This window comes from Mustela putorius, unplaced genomic scaffold, assembly GCF_011764305.1.
Source record: "Mustela putorius furo isolate JIRA1106 unplaced genomic scaffold, ASM1176430v1.1 tig00003869_pilon_pilon_pilon, whole genome shotgun sequence".
Taxonomy (NCBI): Eukaryota; Metazoa; Chordata; class Mammalia; order Carnivora; family Mustelidae; genus Mustela; species Mustela putorius.
Genome location: NW_025422021.1, coordinates 14,070,850 through 14,093,179, shown reverse-complemented (window position 1 = coordinate 14,093,179; position 22,330 = coordinate 14,070,850). Strand labels below are relative to the sequence as shown.

At 38.3% G+C, this 22,330-nt stretch overlaps 1 protein-coding gene across 3 annotated transcripts in view; it reads left to right on the top strand.

Moving 5' to 3' along the window:
• Positions 1-22,060, top strand: part of XIRP2 (xin actin binding repeat containing 2) — a 74,325-nt gene extending 52,265 nt beyond the window's left edge. The window contains exons 4-10 of one of the 3 annotated variants that reach the window (XR_001178105.2): positions 657-767; positions 1,156-1,228; positions 2,084-2,214; positions 2,852-12,173; positions 14,075-14,208; positions 19,165-19,194; positions 20,006-20,076. Coding sequence is in view for 2 of the 3 variants with exons in the window: in XM_004744005.2 (XP_004744062.1) it covers positions 657-767; positions 1,156-1,228; positions 2,084-2,214; positions 2,852-12,173; positions 14,075-14,169 (9,732 nt within the window). In the remaining variant the exon portion in view is untranslated. Of the gene's footprint in view, positions 1-656; positions 768-1,155; positions 1,229-2,083; positions 2,215-2,851; positions 12,174-14,074; positions 14,209-19,164; positions 19,195-20,005 lie in introns of all 3 variants that reach the window. The other 2 variants (XM_004744005.2, XM_013052036.2) reach the window with 2 other exon arrangements.
• Positions 22,061-22,330: the final 270 nt, after the last annotated feature.

Below are 22,330 nucleotides of genomic sequence, written 5' to 3'. Positions count from 1 at the left end.
TTTTTCATCAAGGATTTGCATTTTTGAGGTTCATCTTTCTTACATTGCAGCTCACTAAGGGTAGTGAATAATGATTCCTAAAGATATTTATGTCCTAATTCCCAAAAATCTATGAATATGTAAATTACAGGCAAAGGAGCATTAAGATTGCAAATAAAATTACAGCTGCTGATCAGCTGACCTTCTGACAGGGAGAGAATCCTGGATTATTCAGATTGGCCCCATGTAAACACAAGGTTCTTAAAAGTGGAACAAGGAATTGGAAGAGAGAATCAGAGATGGCAATGAGAGAAAGCCTCAGCCTGATAGAGTGGGGTCATCAGCCAAGGAAAACAGGAAGTCTTTCAAACTGCAAAAGACAAGGATTGAATAGATTCTCCTTTAGAGCCTGCAGAAAAACATACAGACCTACTAACACCTGTCAAAACCCCCAGTCAGAGCTTCTGACCTACAAAGCCATAAAATATTATGTTTGTGCAGTTATAAGCCACTAAGTTTATGATAATTTGTTACAGCAGCCAAGCAAACTAATACACTGAGGAGCTTCCATTTTTTAATTAATTTTAATTTTATTAAGTTTTTCCATTAATTAAAAAAGTTAACATTTTCAGACTTTTCTTAAAACATTGTATATTTCTTTATTCATTTATTTTCAGGAGGTAATCCATAGTAGCCAGGTCGACATTTCAAGAAACAGCCAGGAGACGGAAAGAAATGAACAAGAAGTTTCCAAAACACACAAAAGTGATGTTCTTGGAACAGAAATGGTAACTACTTAGAAAGACAATACTTTCCAAACAGATTACAAAGCTGTGTGGAAATTCTTACCTTGTTGTAAGCAATTTCTTTTAATGTCCTTTATGTGTTTATTATCAATATATATCAATGTTTATTTCTGTACTTTGGAGTTGACATTTTTTAAAAAATAAAACGAGCATCCTATAAATATGAGTGCACTTTAGATGTTAATTCATATATATTATTTTACAGCATGTGCCCATGCATAAAAATAAGGAATAGAAGTTTAATTAGCATCTCTCAATGTTCACTGAAGTCTTGAAAGAAAATCACTGTGAAATGAAGAATATATGTATAGTACTAAAATAACTGACTTCTTAGAAACAATTATTGATTTAAAATTATCTTTAAACATAGGCCTCTCATCTTAAAAAGCACACTGAGGAAATAAGCCAAGCTTCTCAGCTCCATCAGTATGTTCAAGAAACAGGTGAGAATCTGTTATTATTGGTCCCCAATATACCTTGCTCCTGCTGATGTGTCTGTGTTTGAATGGAAGCCTTCCAAAGCACAATCCCTCCCACTGAGTACATTTAGTAACTATGACTCATGGTCCCAAAGGGGACAGAGTAGTATTTCTATATATAATTAGGTTCTGTGTGTGGTAATAGATGCAATAAGCTTCTGAAATAGTTCACTGCCCATCAGTCTTATGAATTCATCCTAAAAGCCTAGAAGGTGGTATGCCAGCCACCTCTGAATTGCTTTTTGCCTCAGGGACCTAGAATAAAACTTAATGTTTATCAAGCTCCCTGGGAACAGAAATGTTATCTGGATTGTATTGCTTCTAATAACGGATTTAAACACTTCTAAATTCAGTTTTGAGACCTACAGATATGACATTAAACTACAGACAAATCTGTGCAAGTTTGCATAAGACCCAATTTGTCTTGCCTATAAAAGGGGAATGAAAAGCTTTGTTGCCTTGAAGAGCTACAAAGGATGATTTAAGCCAGTTGTGACGCAATCATTACTTGACTCTATCTATTTTGGCTTTATTTTGGTTTTCCTAAAAGGAAGTAGGTCTTGAAACTTGAAAAATATATACAATTAAAATAAGTAACAGTTTCATCACTTATGACTTCCTATCCAGATATAACCATCACCACTGTTCTTCCTATATTTCTTGACATATATTAACTTGTGTACATATATTAACCATATATACCTTGAACCTTTTTATTTAACATATATTGTGAGAAGCTTCCCATAGTATCATAATTTTCTTCTCAAACGTCATGTTTATTTGTTATGTAACACCCCTGGTATTATTTTCTGTTTGTAGTCATTGATACACCTGAGGACGAAGAGATTCCGAAGGTTTCAACTAAGTTTTTAAAAGAGCACTTTGAAAAGTCTGCCCAGGAAAAGGTCCTTTATTCTGACAAAGAGATGACCCCAGCCAAGCAGAGTAAAGTAAGACAATTTCTCTACATAGAAATATGTTAAGTGTAAAACCAGATGTAGATGCTTAGCACTTTCAAATTATTGAATGTTTGATGCAGTTTTTGAAATAAATCCTGAGCCAGTACTCCTCTGTTCCGAAGGAGGATATTAATCTACATGAGAAAAGCAGTAGAGTTAAAAACTTTCTTCACTAGAGAAAAATGGAAAAATTATATGCACTCTAAAGTTTAATAACTAGCATTAGATAAAATAATAAAGTCAATTTTAAATGTCAGATACTTTGCTTAAAATTCCAAGGAAAACAAAACAACCCTCAAAAGTACTTTAAGGCTTTTATTGTTTCCCTCTAGATTACTCAGCATAGCATATTAAGCAAAGGAGGAAGAATACTCAAGATTATGTGTGATTGTTAAAATACTGAACTGCTAATGTCTCGAATGGGGAATATAACTCTGAAAGCGCAATGCATTATAGGAAAGATAGTAATAAACACAAAATATTGCTGCTAAGTAGGTCTCTCAAAGGAGTCTGCCACTTGTTGTTTCCAATGGAGGTATCATAGCACGTGAACAGGTGAGGGGCAATGCCTAGGAAGTCTTCACCACTACACCCATTTTTATAAGATTTGACTTTCTCTCCCTTAAAGATTGGAAGTGAATATGAAGAGACTTTAAAAGCATCATCAGTTGTGGATACCTCTTCCACTTCCTGCATGTCGACCTGCCAGAGGAAGGAAACATCAACCACAAAACATAATGACCACAGTGCCACTTCTTCAACTCTGGTACAAGTTAATGCCACTGCTATGGGAAAAACAGAAGAATTTCCTCCTCCCCCACCTGATATATTTCAAACTCCAATAGATATGGCAGCATTTTCCCAGTCCCCTGAATTCCCCAACCCTCCTAGAATACCACCAGTACCCAAAGAATTATATTCTAAGCAAAGAAATTTGTACGAATTAAACCGTTTATATAAACACATGCATCCTGAGTTAAGGAAAAACTTAGAAAAAGATTATATCAGTGAGGTTTCTGAAATTGTCTCTAGTCAAGTGAACCCAGGGAGCTCAGTTTCAGCAGATGTGCAACAAGTCCGGTATGTTTTTGAAAATACGAATGACACTTCTCAAAAAGCTCTGAACTCAGAAAGAGAACACTTGGAGTGGGATGAAATTCTGAAGGGGGAGGTACAGTCCATGAGATGGATCTTTGAGAACCAGCCTTTAGATTCCATCAATAACGACTCTCCAGATGAAAATAATATCAACAAGGGCATTGCTGATCAAGAAATCATTGCTGGTGGTGATGTGAAATATACCACATGGATGTTTGAAACCCAACCCATAGATACACTGAGGGATCATTCTTCTGGCACTGAAGAAAATGCTGAGAAAATTCCTGAGCTAGCCAGAGGAGATGTCCGCACAGCCCGGTGGATGTTTGAAACAACGCCATTAGACTCAATGAATAAAATGCATCAGGAAGAATCAGGGGTAACTGCTGTAAAGGACATAACTGGTGGGGATGTCAAGACTGTGAGATATATGTTTGAAACTCAACATCTGGATCAGCTAGGACAGCTTCATTCAGTGGATGAAGTTCACTTATTGCAACTCAGGTCTGAGCTCAAAGAAATTAAGGGAAATGTTAGGAGAAGTATAAAATGTTTTGAAACCCAACCATTATATGTTATTAGAGATGGTTTAGGTCAAATGCTAGAAATTAAAACTGTTCACAGAGAAGATGTTGAAAAGGGAGATGTGAGAACAGCACGCTGGATGTTTGAAACACAGCCCTTGGACACAATTAACAAGGATATCACGGAAATTAAAGTTGTCCGAGGAATATCCATGGAAGAAAATGTCAAAGGTGGGGTGAGTAGGGCAAAGTGGTTATTTGAAACTCAACCTTTGGAGAAAATCAAAGAAGAGTCAGAAGAGGTCATCATTGAAAAGGAGACAATAATAGGTACAGATGTCTCCAGAAAGTGTTGGATGTTTGAAACTCAGCCATTAGACATTCTAAAAGAAGTTCCTGATGCAGGTCCTCTAAGATCTGAAGAGATAATAGGGGGTGATGTACAAACTACTAAGCATCTATTTGAAACACTTCCAATAGAGGCTTTAAAAGACAGCCCTGATGTAGGAAAACTTCAAAAAATTACTGCCTCTGAAGAAGAAAAGGGGGATGTTAGGCACCAAAAATGGATTTTCGAAACCCAACCTCTGGAAGACATTAGAGAAAATAAAAAAGAGTACATACGAACAGTGAAACTTGAAGAAGTTGAAAGAAGAGATGTAAAGAATTACACACATATCTTTGAATCAAACAATTTAATTAAATTTGATGCATCACATAAAATAGAGGTGGAAGGAGTCACCAGAGGTGCTGTAGAGTTAAACAAATCACTCTTTGAAACAACACCACTATATGCCATTCAAGATCACCTTGGGAAATATCATCAAGTCAAGACAGTCCAACAAGAAGAAATCCTAAGAGGTGATGTGAGAAGTTGTAGGTGGCTTTTTGAAACAAGGCCCATTGACCAGTTTGATGAAAGCATTCATAAATTCCAGATAATCAGAGGAATATCTGCTCAAGAAATACAGACCGGAAATGTGAAATCTGCTAAATGGCTATTTGAAACCCAACCTCTTGATTCGATTAAGTATTTTAGTAATGTGGAAGAAGGAGAAAGTAAAACTGAACAAGCGACAGACATCATTAAAGGGGATGTCAAAACTTGCAGGTGGCTTTTTGAAACCCAACCAATGGAGTCTCTTTATGAAAAAGTTTCATTAATGACTGGCAGTGAAGAAATTCATAAGGGAGATGTCAAAGCCTGTACCTGGCTCTTTGAAACTAAGCCACTTGACACCATAAAAGATGACTCTGAAGCAACAGTCAAATTGCAAACTGTAAAACAGGAAGAGATCCAAGGTGGAGATGTTCGTACAGTGTGTTTTCTTTTTGAGACAGAAAATTTGGACAGCATACAAGGAGAAGAAGGAAAAGAAATTAAGGCCGTGGAAATGGATATCCAAGCTGGGGATGTCTCCAGCATGCGGCATAAATTTGAAAATCAATCTTTAGATTCTATAAGTTCCAGTTCAGAGGAAGTTTTGAAAAAGATCAAAGCCCTAAAGACTGAAGATATTCAGAAAGGTAATGTTTTAAATTGCAGGTGGCTTTTTGAAAACCAACCAATTGATATGATAAAAGAGAGCCAAGAAGGTGATGAATTAGTTAAGACAGTGACAGATGTACAAGGTGGGGATGTAAGAAAGGGGTGCTTTATTTTTGAGACCTTTTCTTTAGACGAGATTAAAGAAGAATCTGACTGTCTCCGCACCAAGAAAACAATTGCTGAAGAAGTAATGAAGGGTGATGTAAAAAGCTACAGAATGCTCTTTGAAACCCAGCCACTCTATGCAATTCAAGACCGAGAAGGGTATTACCATGAAGTGACAACAGTTAAAAAGGAAGAAGTAATTCATGGAGATGTACGAGGAACTAGGTGGCTTTTTGAAACAAAACCACTAGACTCAATTAATCAGTCAGAGACTGTGTATGTTATTAAGTCTGTCACACAGGAAGACATTCAGAAGGGAGATGTTAGTTCTGTCAGATACAAATTTGAAACCCAGCCGCTGGATCAGATTTCAGAAGAATCACATGATGCTATGTCCACTGTGGACCACATTCAAGGTGGGGATGTAAAGACAAGTAAACAGTTTTTTGAGTCTGAAAATTGTGGTAAGAATACTTATATAAGAACAGTAAGTGTCAACGAAATACAAAAGGGCAATGTTAAAACATCTACTTGGCTATTTGAAACCCACACCCTAGATGAGCTGAGAGGAGAAGGGTCAGAATTTGAACATATCAAAACGGTCATACAGGAAGATACGCAGAAAGGTGATGTTAAGCAGGCAGTGTGGCTTTTTGAAAATCAAACTTTGGATTCTATTAAGGAAGCAGATGAAAACACCACAAAAATTATCAAGGAGGAAATCCCCCCCTCTGATGTCAAGACAACTACATGGCTCTTTGAAACTACACCCCTTCATGAATTTAATGAAAGTAGGGTAGAGAAGGTAGAAATTATTGGCAAGAGCATTAAGGAAACGTTAGAAGAACTCTACTCTCAAAAAGTTATTGCGGCTCCTGGAATCATCATTGAAGCTGATGAAGTTGGGGATGTTCGAATGGCAAAATACAAGCTAATGAATCAAGCATCTCCCGAGATACAGAAAGAAGACATTATCAGGGTTGATCTTAGAAATATAATGGTGAACCTGCTTTCCAAAAGAGACTGTACAAAAAAGGAAATTTGGGTTAGTGAAGAAGAGAAGGGAAATGTTAATTTGACCAAAACTCAATTATTAAACAGATCAACGGAATTTCATGCTGAAAAAGAAGAAATAGTGAGTGGTGATGTACAACAAGCAATAAAAAACCTGTTCTCCGAAGAAAGATCCATAAAGAAAGGCATTTTAATTCAGGAAGATGAAAGAGGAGATATTAATATGACTATCTATTGTCTTCTTCATGAAAATGCTGGTGACAAAGTTGAGCGTGAAGAAGTAATAGGGGGTGATATAAAAAGTACCATTCATAATTTGCTATCTTCCATATCAAACAATAAAATATCTGAAAGGGCTAAAATCGATGCCTCTGAGAGGGGAAATGTTCAATTTTTCACAACATGCATAGAAATTGGAGCTTTGGATTATCTTAAACAACTCCAGATGGAGTCAAATGAAACACTGACAGCTAGGAAACAAGAAAGAGAGGAAGAAATAATTGGTGGCGATGTGGAGGGTACAAAACTGTTACTAAAGAAAAGGCAGTCTCATGTTGAACGTACTGTTTGTGAAACTGACGTCATCCCAGGAGATGTGCAGAATACAGTTAAGGTTTTTATGACAGAGCCTCAGACAACATGTTGCAAGACCCCCAAAGAAGAAATTATAAAAGGTGATTTGAAATCAACTCTAAATTCCCTCAGCCAGGCCACAAATCAGAAAACAGTGGCAAAAACTGAAGAAATTATAAAAGGCGACATGCTGACCACACTCGAATCACTTAAGGAATCAAACCACCAATGGAAAGAATCTAAACAGCCCAACGCCATCCCTGGTGACATTGAAAAAGCGATTGAATGCCTTGAAAAGACCGCGAACACAAGAACAGAAATCCTGAAAAAGGAGCTTATCCGAGATGACCTTGAAATATCATTAAGGAATCTGAAAGAAGCAGAGAGAGCTTTCAAAGAGGTAGATAAAAGAGCTGTAGTAAAAGAAAATGTGAAAGGTGTGATGGGAGGATCCTCAGAAGATCAGAAAACAAAGATTCATCAGGTGGCTGTCCAGAGGGACACAAGAAGTGTTCTTCAGCCAAGACCAGGACCATTTGAGCCAGCAGCCAGGTGGCAAGGGAGAGCAGACGTTCCTAATCAAACTACAGGCAAATCTTATCATGGGAATTTAATTGAAGAAAGAACTGAAGTTACTCTCCCCAAAGCCCCCAAAGGCACTGTAAAGATTGTCATAGATCGTGAACAGAACAATGATGCTCTTGAGAAAAGCCTTAGAAAACTATCTAATTCACACCACAAAGCTATTAACAATGTGCTGGAATCAGGGGACAAAATAGGCATCTGGACTGATACCACAACAGAGCAGCGTCTTAGTGATGAACATGTGAGCAGACAATTGACTTCAACGGTGTCAGCTAAGGAAAATCTAAAAACTAAGAAGTCAGAGACTGTGACAGAACAGAAGAATGCTGTCTTTAACTCTATCCAATCTGTCGATAAAACAGTGGAAAAGCAACAGACTCAAACTTGCAAACTGAGGAATGACCACCAGAGGACTGAATCTTTCTCTGTAAAGAGTTCTAAAAATACCAAAACCACTAAAATACCAACAGATAAACAAAGCCTTAAGCCCAGCCCAACCCAGGGTCTGGTCAACATGACAGTCGGGGAAACTTGTAAAGCTTCTGAGGACTTGCAGACACAAACTTTGTTAAAGCAAGAACTACAATGTTCTAATAAATATATAAAGAAAAAGAACATGAACCCTCAACCGACTTTGCCTACAGATCAAGACGTATCAGATGTAACACAAGTGAAAGTCTCCCCCAAAAGTCATAGTAAATTTAAGGCAACTGACAAGAAGCAGGCTGATGTTCATCTGAAGAGCCAGGACTTTTTAATGAAGACAAATACTTCCACAGACTTAAAAATGGCAATGGAAATGTCCTTTAATTCAATCAACGGCAACCCTGCAAATAATGGAAAAGAAAGTGAGTGCTCTCTTCCACCTCCATCTCCACCTCCTCCTCCACCTTCCAATGCGTCATCTGAAATTGAATTTCCTCTTCCTCCTCCACCTCCTTTAATGATGTTGTCTGAAAAAAATGCCCCAGAGATGATAAAGGCTGAATTTGAAAGTTTCCCGGGCCTCCCTCTTCCTCCACCACCAGAAGTTGATAAATCTGAAAGAGAATGTCTATCAGCCTTTCTACCACCTCCCCCTCCTCCAACTCCATCTCTTAAACCAGCGCATCTCCTTTCCTCCTCTGTTCAAGAAAAGCACAGGGGAACATTCATACAATATTCTCAAGAAGCCTCGAGTTCTCAGCAAACTCATTCTCAGGCTAAAGTCTTAATGGGAAAATCAGGAGTACTTTTACCACCTCCCACACTCCCTAAACCCAAATTTCCCAAACAGATAGAAGATAAAAAGAATTGCGGTTCCCCAAAAGTTGAGTTGGAAACTTCCCTGCCAGATACGGAATGTAAAATTACTCCCTCAAAGGGTCAGGAAAGAGTAATAATGGCGACTAGCTATGAACAGACAGAGATGAAGAAGAACATGTCTAGAAGAAGTCTAGATGAAAGAAAATTATTTATGGACACTAGGAGGTCTCTCTCACAGACAGTTCCAGAAACTTCACTACCCAAGGAAAAAACAATGGCACCTCTTATAAAATCTCATTCATTCTCAGCAGATTCAGGACAACAAAGTCCAAAACCGTATATGAGAAAATTTAAGACACCTTTAATGATAGCTGAAGAAAAGTACAGACAACAAAGAGAAGAGCTTGAAAAACAGAAACTTGGGAGTTCTTGCTACAACATAGTCAAAAGAGAAAGCCCCAATCAAAATATGCCAGAGCTACAAAAGGAAGTACTGTTACAAAAAACAAATGAGGAGGCTCCCCTACCTGGACTGGATTCAGGGGTTACTTTGGTTCAACCTAACCCAGACTGCCAAAGTCATTCTCAAGCCCGAGGAGTGTGTACGGATAACCAGCTTTCCACAACACAAGCGGGGATGGTCACCACCGAGGGGCTCCAACATGTTCTAGCAGCCTCAGAAGAAAAAGCTACCATGAAAAAGGAAGTTTTACAGAGCTCGTGGGACACGTTACAATCTATATCAGCTTGTGAAATTAAACAGAAGCACCAGGAGTATAGTGCACAAGAAACACAACAGAAATATCTGGAGGACTTGCATTTGCCCCAAAGAAAACCTGTTTCCCCAAGTTTCAAAGTTAAAACTATCAAGCTTCCTACTGCAGATCACAAATCAAATTTAGCAGACCACATCTATGAAAGCCACAGAAAGCAATCTGACGTTGATGTTCAAACCATTAGCAAAGACCAGTACCAGAAAACCGAGAAAACTGAAGCAAGTGCTGACTATAGTAACAAGCAATCTGCAGCTGAAAAGTATTACCAATTACCTAAGAAGGAGAAAAGAGTAACAATAAAACTACCTACGGAACCCACGGAGAAAAGCCATGAAAGTAAACTCAATATAGTTTCTGAGAAGCAAAGAGAATTTAGAAAATCTGAGAGTGGGAAACCTCCAGGAAGTGGCAGAACAAATCAGGAACCATCAACAATTGGTCCAAAGGAAGAGAGACTAATAGTTGAAAGAAAACAAGAACATTTGCATAAATCATCACAGAAGGTAGTCAAGCAAAAGGTTACTGATGTACATCTTGATTCACAGACCCAGAATTTTCAGCAAATGCAAATACAGACTTCTGGAAGTCAAGCTGAACATAAAACATTGCCCCAGCCATCTAATAATCCGCAGGAAGAAAAATGTCTGGGAGTCAAGGGCATACCACAGAAACAAGTCTTTTCTAATACTAAAGATTCAAAGCAGGAGATTACACAGAACAAATCTCTGTTTTCCTCCGTGAAAGAATCCCAGCAGGATGATGGAACGTGTGCTATAAATATAGTGGAATTCTTGAGAAAACGCGAAGAACTACAACAGATTTTGTCTAGGGTAAAACAGTTTGAAGTGGAGCCAGATCACAACGGCTTTAACACATTTCAGACCCTGCTAAATATGATTCCGGGGTGGCTATTAAGTGAAGAAAAAAGACAATATGGTGTGTGCATTGCTATGGAGAACAACACAGAAAAAATCAAAGAAGAAATAACGCATATTAAAACGCAAGCAGAGGAGATGCTTGGGTCCTGTGAGAATATAATTCAGACAGCCATGATGTCCTCCCAAGCAGAAAAGCAGAGAAATAAACCCACGGGCCTTAATGAAACGTCATCTGAACGGTCGAACGTTCGTGAACGGCGAGAAAATACAATCATAGCAAAGACAGAGCCCCGCCGGGGAGCCGCTCAGCACGAAGCGGCCGCTCGCCATCATGTGAAAACCCATCAGGAAATCCGACTAGAGGACTGCAAGGTCCCTCCTCCGTCCTTGAAAACACGTCCACCGTCGCCAACTTTTATCACAATCGAGTCCACTGCCCGGCGGCCAGAAGCCTCTCCTAAGGACGAGCTCTCTCAGTCCCCGAGAAAAGATGGTTTTGTGCCGGCTTCCCCGAGAAGCCCTGCGCCACAAACATCCGGAGCTGGCCCTGCAAAAGCGTCCCCTTCTCCACCCAGGAGCCGCTCCGAGCAGCTCGTCAGACTCAAGGACACCACCGCCAAGCTAGCCAGAGGGGCCGCCCCGTGTCCATCAGGGACCCCGGTTCCCCTAGTGGAGAGAAGATCTGAGAGCATCACGTCTCCTGCAACACTTCGGCGTCAAATTAAGATAGACACTCGTGGTAGGGACTCTCCCCCCACGATCACCATCCCTATTAGTGTAAACCCTGTCGACGGCGGGTCCTTCCGAGGCTCCCGGGAAGCTCAAGAGGAAATCAGGCAAGTCGAGAAGATGGCGACCTACGTTCACCACGACGCCGGGAGCTCGGCGCCGCGCCGCCTGCCGGACGCGGAGAGCTTCGACTCGGTGGAAATCGTCCGCACGGTGCAGGGGCCGCGGCGCGCCGAGCATGCGCAGAGGCTCGACGCCGCCAGCCGCGCGGTCGGCCTGGCGGACAGTTTCCTGAGCGACCGCGAGGAGGAAATAGACAGGTGGTTCCGCGAGTTCGAGGCTGGCCCGGTGTTCGAAGCGAAGTCGACCAGGAGAGTTTATACAAACGGAGAGGCCGACCACAGCATTAAGCAAGAAAGTCGCTCGTTCTGTAAGGAGGAATATGGATCGACGTCTGTAGAAAACTCGAGTTTTACGGGCTTTTCTTGCAATCGTGCTGGAGAGCTGCAAGAAAGCATTCCCGTGAGGCATCCCAGCGTCCGCTCCGAAACGAGGTCCGTCAGTGAATGTTTCTCGGGGGTGGATGCGTTTGAGGATCGCGTCGTGGGGTCGACGATGACCACGGTGTCTTCGTCACATGGCTCAGAGGCTGGCAAATCCGGCTTTGACTTCAAACATGCCCCGCCGACCTACGAAGATGTCATCGCTGGCCATAGTTTAGATATTTCTGATTCACCTAAAGAGCTCAGGAGGAACTTTCAGAAGGCATGGCAGGAGAGTGAAAGCGTGTTTCAAAGTCTGGGGTTTGAAACCTCAGATGCTTCTGCCACTGAGATGAGAACCACCTTCCAAGAGGAATCTGCATTCATAAGCGGTAAACCAGCTGGTGGAGTGTGGAGACTAACCCATTTAAAGGCACCTGGTCCCTAGCTGGGGTGATCTGCTGTTCAAAGGGTGTTGGGAAATAACCGAAAACTAACAGCGTTCCCTGGCTGTTACAGCCTTCTCTTCACAATGCTTGCTCTGACTGCTTGCTTTTTACAAAAGCACCTAATACAGGATTCATCTGCACTGTGTGAGAATAACAAACGCTATTACATAGATTAGTGAGATCTGGATTTGTCAAGTTAAATAAGACATTGGATAAAGCAGCAGATATAATAATTGTTATTGTAATAGCATTAATAATTGTATCTAACTGTATATTTAATAATGGTACACCCATAGCACATTAATATTTTTATTAAAAGTTAATGTTTTATCCACTTAAGACAATATTTAATAACATCTATTGACCTACTATTGACATAATTTAACTACCAGACTTAAGTGGTGTTTGTGTTTGAATTCAATACAGCCTGGTAATAGTCCCACAAACAATTTACACCCTCCATAGGTGCTTTAATGATTTTTATTGATTGCTATCTTTGACAAAAGTATAGGTATGGAATTAGATTTTTTGTATATTTAATTATTGTTTTTAAGTCGTATGGAGTTAGCATTCTCTAAGGCTGCTAGGTTTTTTTTCTATAAATAATTTCATTTCAACTGTCTTAAATTCCAATTGATAGCTCAGTTGGCCTCATTCACAGATGAATATGAACAATACATTAAAAAAATTTTGACTATACATTTAGAAGGAGGGAGATTCAAAACACATGAGCTTAGTATTTTTTGAACATCAGAGAACAGTTTATTTCTTTATATTTCCCCACTTTTTATACTTAATGAGGCTTTACAATAAAAGGATTTGACATAATTAATGTGCACCTTTAGGGTAGTCCATTCTTCTAAACAGATTGAAGGAAGTATCAAGCTCAAAAATAAAAACTGCTGAATCTAATAATCTTGCCTCTATCATATTTGCAACATATGTGTCTAGTTTATCAGATTAATATGATTTCACAATGTGTTTGCTTCTGGCATAATCAAGCAAAGCTGTCTAATTTCAAATGCTCAGTTTATGTTAAGATGGCTAAAAGCATATAGAAAATACAAAACAAAAACAAAAACACCTGGTGTTAAATATAGAAATGTGTGTCCTAATGGAACCAGATAAACAAAGGAGATCACTTAGTAGCTCAAATCAAGCATCAAAGCCCTAAAGGACATTCTTATTTATAAAAAGAACCCTGAGCATATATGCTCTTATATATAACTAATATGAAATCTTGTTCATTAGTTTCATGGAATTGTGGTGAGGATCAAAACAATACTAAAGTAAAAGTTCTGTGTCCGTTTGGAACCACTGTCTAAACTTGATTATAGATAGAACCACTGTGAGTCCCAGGAGCCAGTTTTCACCTGAGCATAGCAGCCTGGGGCCACAGATCAAGGGAAGAAGTAGGAAAAATGTAAAAGGCAAGCATGAGAATCCAAAGCGCCCTAAAATGGAAAGCCATTTAGACTGGGGGGAAATGACCTGGAGCATCTCAGTGTATTCACGAGTCTCATGTATTTAAGTTCAGAAATGATGTCACAGAGCCAACACGAAGTCATCGAGGAAGTATTTAAATAAATACAATATCCTCAGCTTTAAAAGATGTGTAGGTACTATAGAAAAATCTCTCCAGAATGCTTTAAAAAATGAAAACTTTGGTTGTTGATTGTGCTGAAACCCCAAATCTGATAATTGGCCTATGTCCCGAGAAGAGGACAACCGTCTTGAGGTTTGACACTAACTGCATGGCCAGTCGATGTGCTGTGATTTTGTTTTGGTTTTACAATGTGAGTGAAAATAGTATCATGTAAACTTCGGCAAATTTTTATTTTTAGAAGCTGCTACTCCAAGACAAGGAAATATGTATACTCTGTCAAAAGACTGTTTATCCAATGGAGTGCCTAGTAGCAGACAAGCAGAGTTTCCATAAGTCCTGCTTCCGATGCCACCACTGCAAGAGTCAGCTGAGGTAAAATGTGTAGTCTGGGGCACAAATCTTGGAGGAATCTGCAATGTACACATGTATCTAGAAGATACACATGTGTCTAGATCTTGTTGTCATTCATTAAAACAACTATAAAGGGGAATGTGGCCAGGTTCTGTTATGTGTTTTCAGAATAGCCATGACTTTTTCCTATTGAAATTTTGCTTTCCTGATTAAATCCAGAAGGGTCCCTTTTGTCCAAACCTGGAGATCACGTAGATAAGAAAAATCAAGAAATGCTGTGCAGATCAGGATTTTTAAGTTATTAGTTTAGTCTAAAGTTTAGACTAAACTTTAGTTATTTTAAGTAAGCCCAATGTGGGACTTGAACTCAAGACCCTGAGATCAAGAATTAGCATGCTCCACAGATGGAGCCAGCCTGGCACCCCTAAAAACTAGATTTTAAATCAGGAGTCAGCAAGCTTTTTCTATAAAGGGCCAGGCAGTAAATATCTTTTACTGTATAGGCCATACTAGTTCTGTTGCTACACAACTTTCACAGATAACTAAACAAACAAGTGTGGCTGTAAACTAACAGGCCCAACTGTATTCCCATTAAACTGTGTATACACATTCAGGTGGTGTGCTGGAGTTTACCTCGGTCTGAATGTTCCATCTAAGTAAAAACTAATAATAATAATTTAGAGTATTGTCAATGTCAGGTTAAATACCTGACTCTCCCCCAACACTCTCCCCCAACACTCTGGTGCCACAGAAGCACCATATCAACACAGTTACAAATGAATTTTAGTGAATGTGGCATTTGGTGTGGCTAGAACCTGAGATGCTGAAATTGTCATTATTTTGCTAAATCTAATGTGTATCAGGCTATATCTTTCCTGGCTTTAACTGACAATGTCAAACACTCCTTACTGAAACATGTTTTTTCTTGGTTTCCATCACACCAGAGTATAATGGTTTCTTCCTACCTCCTGGGTGTTCCTTCTCAGACTCCTATGTGGGTGACTCTTTCTCTGTCCATTATTAAAATACCATAACAGAGTTTCTTAGAATTCTGTTACGACCATTTATTCTTCTCACTGTCAATATTCTTTATCAAAATATGGGTTATTGCATCCCCTCCCATGACTTTAATCATCATCCATGTGGATTAACTCTGAAATCTGTATGGGTCGCCCAGTACTGTCCTCTATCAGATGCTTATCTCCTAATTACTAATATTTATCTCCAACTACATTTCTCATAAGAATACCAAATTCAACATGCCCCATTATCTTCTCTCTACCAAAATTCCTTCCTTGACCCATGATCTATATGATACTCTCTCAATAAATTAACATTAACTTTAACTCAATGACAGAAATATGAAGTTACCTTTGACTCCTTCCTCTTCTTCATTCCCCATGTCCAAGCAATGACCAAGTACTATAATTGAGGTCCTATAAATGTACTTTTCTCCATCCCCACAGACCAGGTATCCTCCAAATGTCATCTCTCACCTGTACTAATGCAATAGTCTTTCTAACAAGTTAGTCTCCCTGCCTCCACTATCTCTTACCTCCATCACCACAGACAAGAACTTGTCCCAATGCCATGGTCCATGCTGTAGTGAAAATGATTTTTCTAAGATGCAAATCTGAGATCACTGCTGTGTTTAAAACATATTGGTTTTCTCTATCAAAGTCAAATTAGCATCTTAATACGAATTAACAGGCAATAGAGAATCTTGTCCCAGCTCCTTTCCCAACACCCCTTCCTCCCATTGTGTGTTATTTTTCATGAAGACTTCATTTCTTTCAGTTCCTTAAAATCATTATCTTTCTCTCTCATATTTAGCTGGTCCCATGTATCATTTCCACTCCTTGTAGGAATTTTCTTGTTTCTCTCCTCCAGCTCTCCACCAAGCTAATATGTACTCATTCTTCTGACCTCAACTGAGAGTTCATGTCTTTGAAGAAGGCTGCTTTGAGCCCCATATAGGGATCAGGAGTCCCTCCTGTGTGCTCCCAGAGCACCCCCTGGTGTGCCCATTCTTAACACAATCTAATGTAATTGTTATCCAGCTGTAGGAAATGTGTTCATGTTTGCATATCAACACCTAGTAAAGGCTGACTTTCAGTAGGGACTCAAAAGTATTTTATGACTGATATTTTTAAAAAATCATTGTACAAAAAGCCACAAATACAGAAAAACAAAGCAAATCTATGATTTAAGGAATGATTAGAAATTGAACATTTTGTAACCTGTACCAAGTTCAAGAAATAAACATTGCTAGTAGTTTCAGAAGCTCCTTCTATGTGCCCCACGCAAACACCACCTCTCTGTGAGTGAACAGTATTCTTTTTCATCGTTGCTTCCTTACATTTTTATATTTTTTTAATCCAAATATACTCTCATAGATACTATAGTTTTGCTCAGTTTTTTAAACTTTGACATTTCTTTTAAGTCTTTTAAAGGGTTCCTGTCCATTTCTTTCATTCCTTGCAATTTATTTGTGAAGAGCCCAAGATACCTGACCTGTAGAATTTTCTAGTCTGGATTTGCTGGTTGCACACTAGCCATGCCATTCACATACTCCTTTCTCTCTTGCATTTCTGAGAAACTGTCAGCTGAATCTAGATTCTAGTGTAAAGATTCGATAGGTTTTGCAAGAACACAGGGAATGTTGGCAAAAAGAGAGTAAGCACAGTGTCTGCTCGTTTCTCGGTTTGTGATCATAGCAGATATTGAAGCTTAACACATATCCATTAATTGACATTTGCAAAATGTTGACATTCTCACTTTAGTCTTCCTTTTTCATTATTAGTTTGAGTTCTTTTACAGAAGATGCTTCCCCTCATCTACTATTTGGTTACTTAGTGGTATCCTTGGTAGAGGAAAGGCAGAAGAAATACATAACTTCTTCCCTTTATCTGGTTTGCCAATGTATCAGTTATTTATTTAACAATGTAATGATACGGTTCCTTATCATCCTCTAGAGGTAACCAATTTTAAAAATATTTGTAGTATCTTTATAACTTCATAGATTTGCATATGTTTGACTGGCTCCAACTGGATGCAGTTATTACTACTGAAGTTCAGATTATTCTATCCTTGGCCTCTTCGTGTTGTTTCCCAAGTCTTTGATAGTTTCCTCACTACCTGATAGGACCAGATGTTACATGTTCATTTGGCACATTTACTTCCCCAAACCTGGAATCGGTCATTTCCTGAAGCCCCGGTTTCTTCACATGAGAAATAGCATTTGAAGACTATAATCTCCATGCTCTTTTCAACTGGGTGGGTCACCATTTTGAAGCTCTCTTGGTGTTAAGAGCTAGCAAATATTTATATATAACCAAAAAAATACATCATGAATTTGTAGGAATATTTCCAAATTGAATTCAAAACTAAATTGCTTTTGCTTTAGCCTCTTCTCTATTCCACGTCTGTCTCCTTGCTTTCACGTCAGGACTTCTGGTCCTTAAAGACAAAGGAGATGACAGAATTAGAACATCCCATATTTGTTTGAATAAAAATTTTGGAATAGCAAAACTATCAGCATCCCTAATTTGATTATGAAAACTTTAAAAAGTGGCATTTTCTCCCCACTCATCCACACCCCATATTTTTTTAAAAAGTGTGCTCTGTCTTTGGTGTCATATGACATAGCCATCATGTGTCACACCATCTCCCTCATAGTCCTCATCTCATCAGTTTATAGATGACAATATAGACAATGCTTGCCACCGATCTATATGAAGATGTTTCTGCAGCCCATCTGGCTATGCAAGCTTATTTTCTAGTATCTCCCTCAGAAAAGTCTGTCCTGTGATCTTGATAATGGGAAGCCCATTTTGCTGAAAGTAAAATCTTTGACTTATACTTACTTTCACTGAATATCTTAAATGCATTATTCCATTTTGGGGGGCATAAAATGTTGCAAATGACTGATAATCTAATTTTCTTTCCCTTATAAATCATATACTCTCTTTTTTTCTTTTTAGATAAATACAAAGGAACTTTTTTCTTTTATTTAAAGTCCAAAAAAATAAAAAATAAAAAGTCCACTAATTTGACTAGAATAGTTCTTGATGTTGGTCATTGTGGGTCAACAACATTAGTTGCCAAGTGTGCTCTATCAGTATGCAGTTTCAGACCACTTTATATCAGGAAACTTTCCTTAAATTTTAGCTTTTTAATATTAAACCTATTTCATTGTTTTATTTTCTACTTCAGGAACTCCTCTTATCCCTACATGGTTATTTTGTGCCTATCTTTAATATTTACCTTTCTCTCAAATCCTTCTCCTTTTCTCTGATTGTCAATTTTCATCTTTTTATTCCCCCAGTTCTTCTTAAAATACTTTATTTTGTCTTTATTTACTCTTTTATTTCTTTTAGTTTTTATTACTGACTTTCTCTCTTTTACTTCTTTTTTCCCCTTATTTCTAGCACCACATTTATGATGTTTTCTAATTATAATTCATGTTGTTCTTTCAAGTCTCTATCATGTGTTAAGGTCTCTTAGTCCATTTTTTAAAATTTTGATATTGAAAACATGTTTCACTAACATGTTTTCATTGTCTGTGGGGATATTAATGAAAGCTCCTTACTCTGTTTTTTCTTACAATAACATTATATAATATTTGGCCTCAACACTCTCCTGTTACTTATTTTTTTATTGCATTTGTTTTTCCAAATCTTAGAAAGAGGCAAAATTAAGGATGGTTTTCCCAAACTTCATAGAACTACCTCTTCCAGTTTTCATAAACTGTCCAAAAAAATATATGTTTTGATTTCTGGGTTTTCCTGCCTTGATTCCTCTCCCTCTGTTAGTCAGGACCTTGTCTTTCTTTGCTGTCATCATTATCCAATTACATTTTGATTCCACTCCCACATTTTTTTTGGTCAGTGTAAAGTCTTGTCCTGAAAGGAGAATCTTAATTTGTCAGCTTTGAGAGTTTGACTTCTCTATCCTCTTCATATTTTCCTACCACAGGGCCCTTGCACTCACTGGCTAATGGAGAAGGTAAAATCCCTCCTTGTTCAGCTACTATTCTCTGATTGGTGTATGATATTTTCCCGGAAACACTGGCTGGCTATTTTGTGGTCTCATATTTGCTGGTCTTTCATACAACCTCCTTACTCTCTCTGCTATCACTCACACAGATGCCACTATAGCTGTTAGTTTATTCCTTCCTCCTTGTGTCTTGGGGTTGGAAGGGGAACCTTGTCACTTAATTTGTTTATAAATTTTATCCATGGGTTTAAGTTTTACTATCTAATTGGTCTATCTGATTGTATGTGGAGATTCCGAGATATTAAAAATGATGCCTTTGACTAAACTGACTTTAATTTTAACTGGCACTCTATTTGTTAATCTTTCCAAAAGAGGCCAAATAAACAATTGCATGGGCAAGCTTTCCAATTCATTCAAAATCTTGTTAATGAGGAAATTTAAATGGTTGATTTCTGTGTGTGTATTTGCTATTCAGTATTTGTTGAAAATTGCAGCCCCTCACATAAATCACTGGGTTAGTAGAGATTTAGTCCTATTATTTTTTACCATCTATAACCACACATACATTACACTATAATACCTATTATATCAATACTTGACATCTAGCATGAAATTCTAAATACTATAAGACATGCATCATGTGGGGTATTAGCGGTAACTGTTACCTAACAAGGATGTTCAATTAATAAGCACATTCTTATTGCCAGTAAGTTAACTGCACTGAATCTCTGACTCATTCTTGAAATAATTAATTACACAATTCCCTGTGAATTTGCAGTGTATATATGGAATGTTAAACATTTTTTTTTCTTTTTGGCAGTTTGGGAAATTACGCATCACTTCATGGACAAATATATTGTAAACCTCACTTTAACCAACTTTTCAAATCTAAAGGAAATTATGATGAAGGTTTTGGACACAAACAACATAAAGATCGATGGAATTGCAAAAATCAAAGCAGCTCAGTAGACTTTACTCCTAATGAAAAAACAAATACATGTAAAAGTAGTGCAGAAAATGCTGCCATACTTGGAGATCCTCATAAACATTTAGACGATGGTCTTAGTAAAAGGCAAAGAGATGATTTGAGAAAATTCAGGGAGAGGGGAAAATTAAAAATCATTTGGCCCCCTTCCAAGGAGATGCCTAAGAAAACCTGCCCCCTTGAGGAAGAGCTCAAAATGAGTAAACCTAAGTGGCCACCGGAAATGACCGTCGCTACATCTGCTGAATTCAAAAGTCAATCACTAATAGAACACGTTAAAACTCTGGAAAATAAAGGACCAGCTCAAGATAACATTTCTTTCCTGCAACCGTGTCTGCAGTCCATCCATACATGTCAGAAGGAGGATGTTGTAGGAATCAAAGAAACGGAAATGTACGAAGCAAGAAAAGAGGAGAAGAAGGAAGGAAATAAGAATGTGCAAGATAAGCTGAATGAGGCTGAAGATACAAAGTATAAAAGGAAAAGTGAAATGGATCTTAATGACAACAATAATGTGATTGTGCAGAGTACTGAGAAGGAGAAAAATGAGAAAACTAATGAACCTGATGGTGCAGAAGTTTTACAGGTTACTAACACTGATGGTGAAGCGGTACCAGAAAGTCGTAAGGAGAATTTGAATAAGAATAATAACAACAATTATGTGGCCGTCTCATGTCTGAATAATTGCAGGCAGAAGACATCTATTTTAGAATTTCCTAATCTATTACCACTGTCAAGAGAAGCAAACTACACTGCAAATGAATATCAAATTGAAAGTTTAGAAAATGCATCTAGAATCTCAAAATTACTTGGCATATTTGAATCTGAAAAGGCATACTCGAGGAACATACTCGGGATGGCTCTCGGAAAACAGGCTGACAGAGCTACTGTGGGCAGTCCCGTGCAGTCTGCTCCCAAACCGGGCCTCGGTGGCGGGTTAATAGTAAAGGAAGAAAGTTCTGTAACCTCTTCTGATAAAAATATCTTAATCAAAAGAAACCATGCAAATAACAAAAATCTACACTTCTTCTTTTCTAATACCATGAAAATCACTGCTTTTTCCAAAAAGGATGAGAATATTTTCGAGCATGACTTCATAGATTCTGTAGACCACGTGAAAAATATGCCATGTTTGTATCTAAGAGAACTGGGGAAGGATGTCAAACACTGGCATGATGAAGCCATAGGAATAGCCCCCATTAATGGGAATCCAAGTTTTGGTCCACAGAGCAGTGAATGTGCAGCTAAGCCTTCATTTCCCAGAGTGGAGGTCCAGCCTGAACAACTCACTGTGGAAGAGCAAATTAAAAGGAACAGGTGCTACAGTGACACTGAGTAAAACATCTCTAGAGGGCCACTTATAGTCCACACTCAGGCACTGAGAAACCTGGATGTCATGAAATAAGATGAGAGATTTTGATAACATTTTGTTGAACTTGTTGTAAACTTGATGTTCAGAAATTTCATGTCTGTCACAACAGGATTTTCCTTATTAAGCTATACAATGTTTTCATAATCGGTTTGAATCTACTTTTATTCTGAATGGAATGAAAAGATGAAACAGTATGGCTCTGTTTTCCTGTCAAATGACACTTATGGATATCGCTCTGTTTTTCACGATGCTGGATAACAACACAGGCAAGATTCTGTACTGCTGATATTTATCACAATTCTTATACCTTCTCTATAATTTCTGTTGAAATAAAATGAAATTACCTGGGGTGCAACCAAATTACTTCTGTAACTTTTTTCCAAATATATTGACATCTTATTATGTTTTCCATAATTTAGGAACTGTCTTTTCAGGGGCATGTATTTAACACACACACACACACACACACACACACACTTGGAAAAAATAAAATACTAAATCAAAGCCACGGTATTATTAGAAAATATAAAATTTTCCTTTTTTATTATGTTCAGTTAGTCTCTATATAGTACATCCTTAGTTTTTGATGTAGTGTTCAGTGATTCATTAGTTATGTATAACACTTTGCTCTGTATTTTTTTAAAGATTTTATTTATTTATTTATTTGAGAAAGAGGGAGTAAGGGAGAGAGAGCACAAGAGGGAGGTGCACCAGAGGAAGAAGGAGACTGCCCACTGAGCAGATGGAACTACCCTTGGGTTCCATCCCAGGACTCCCAAGATCTTGAC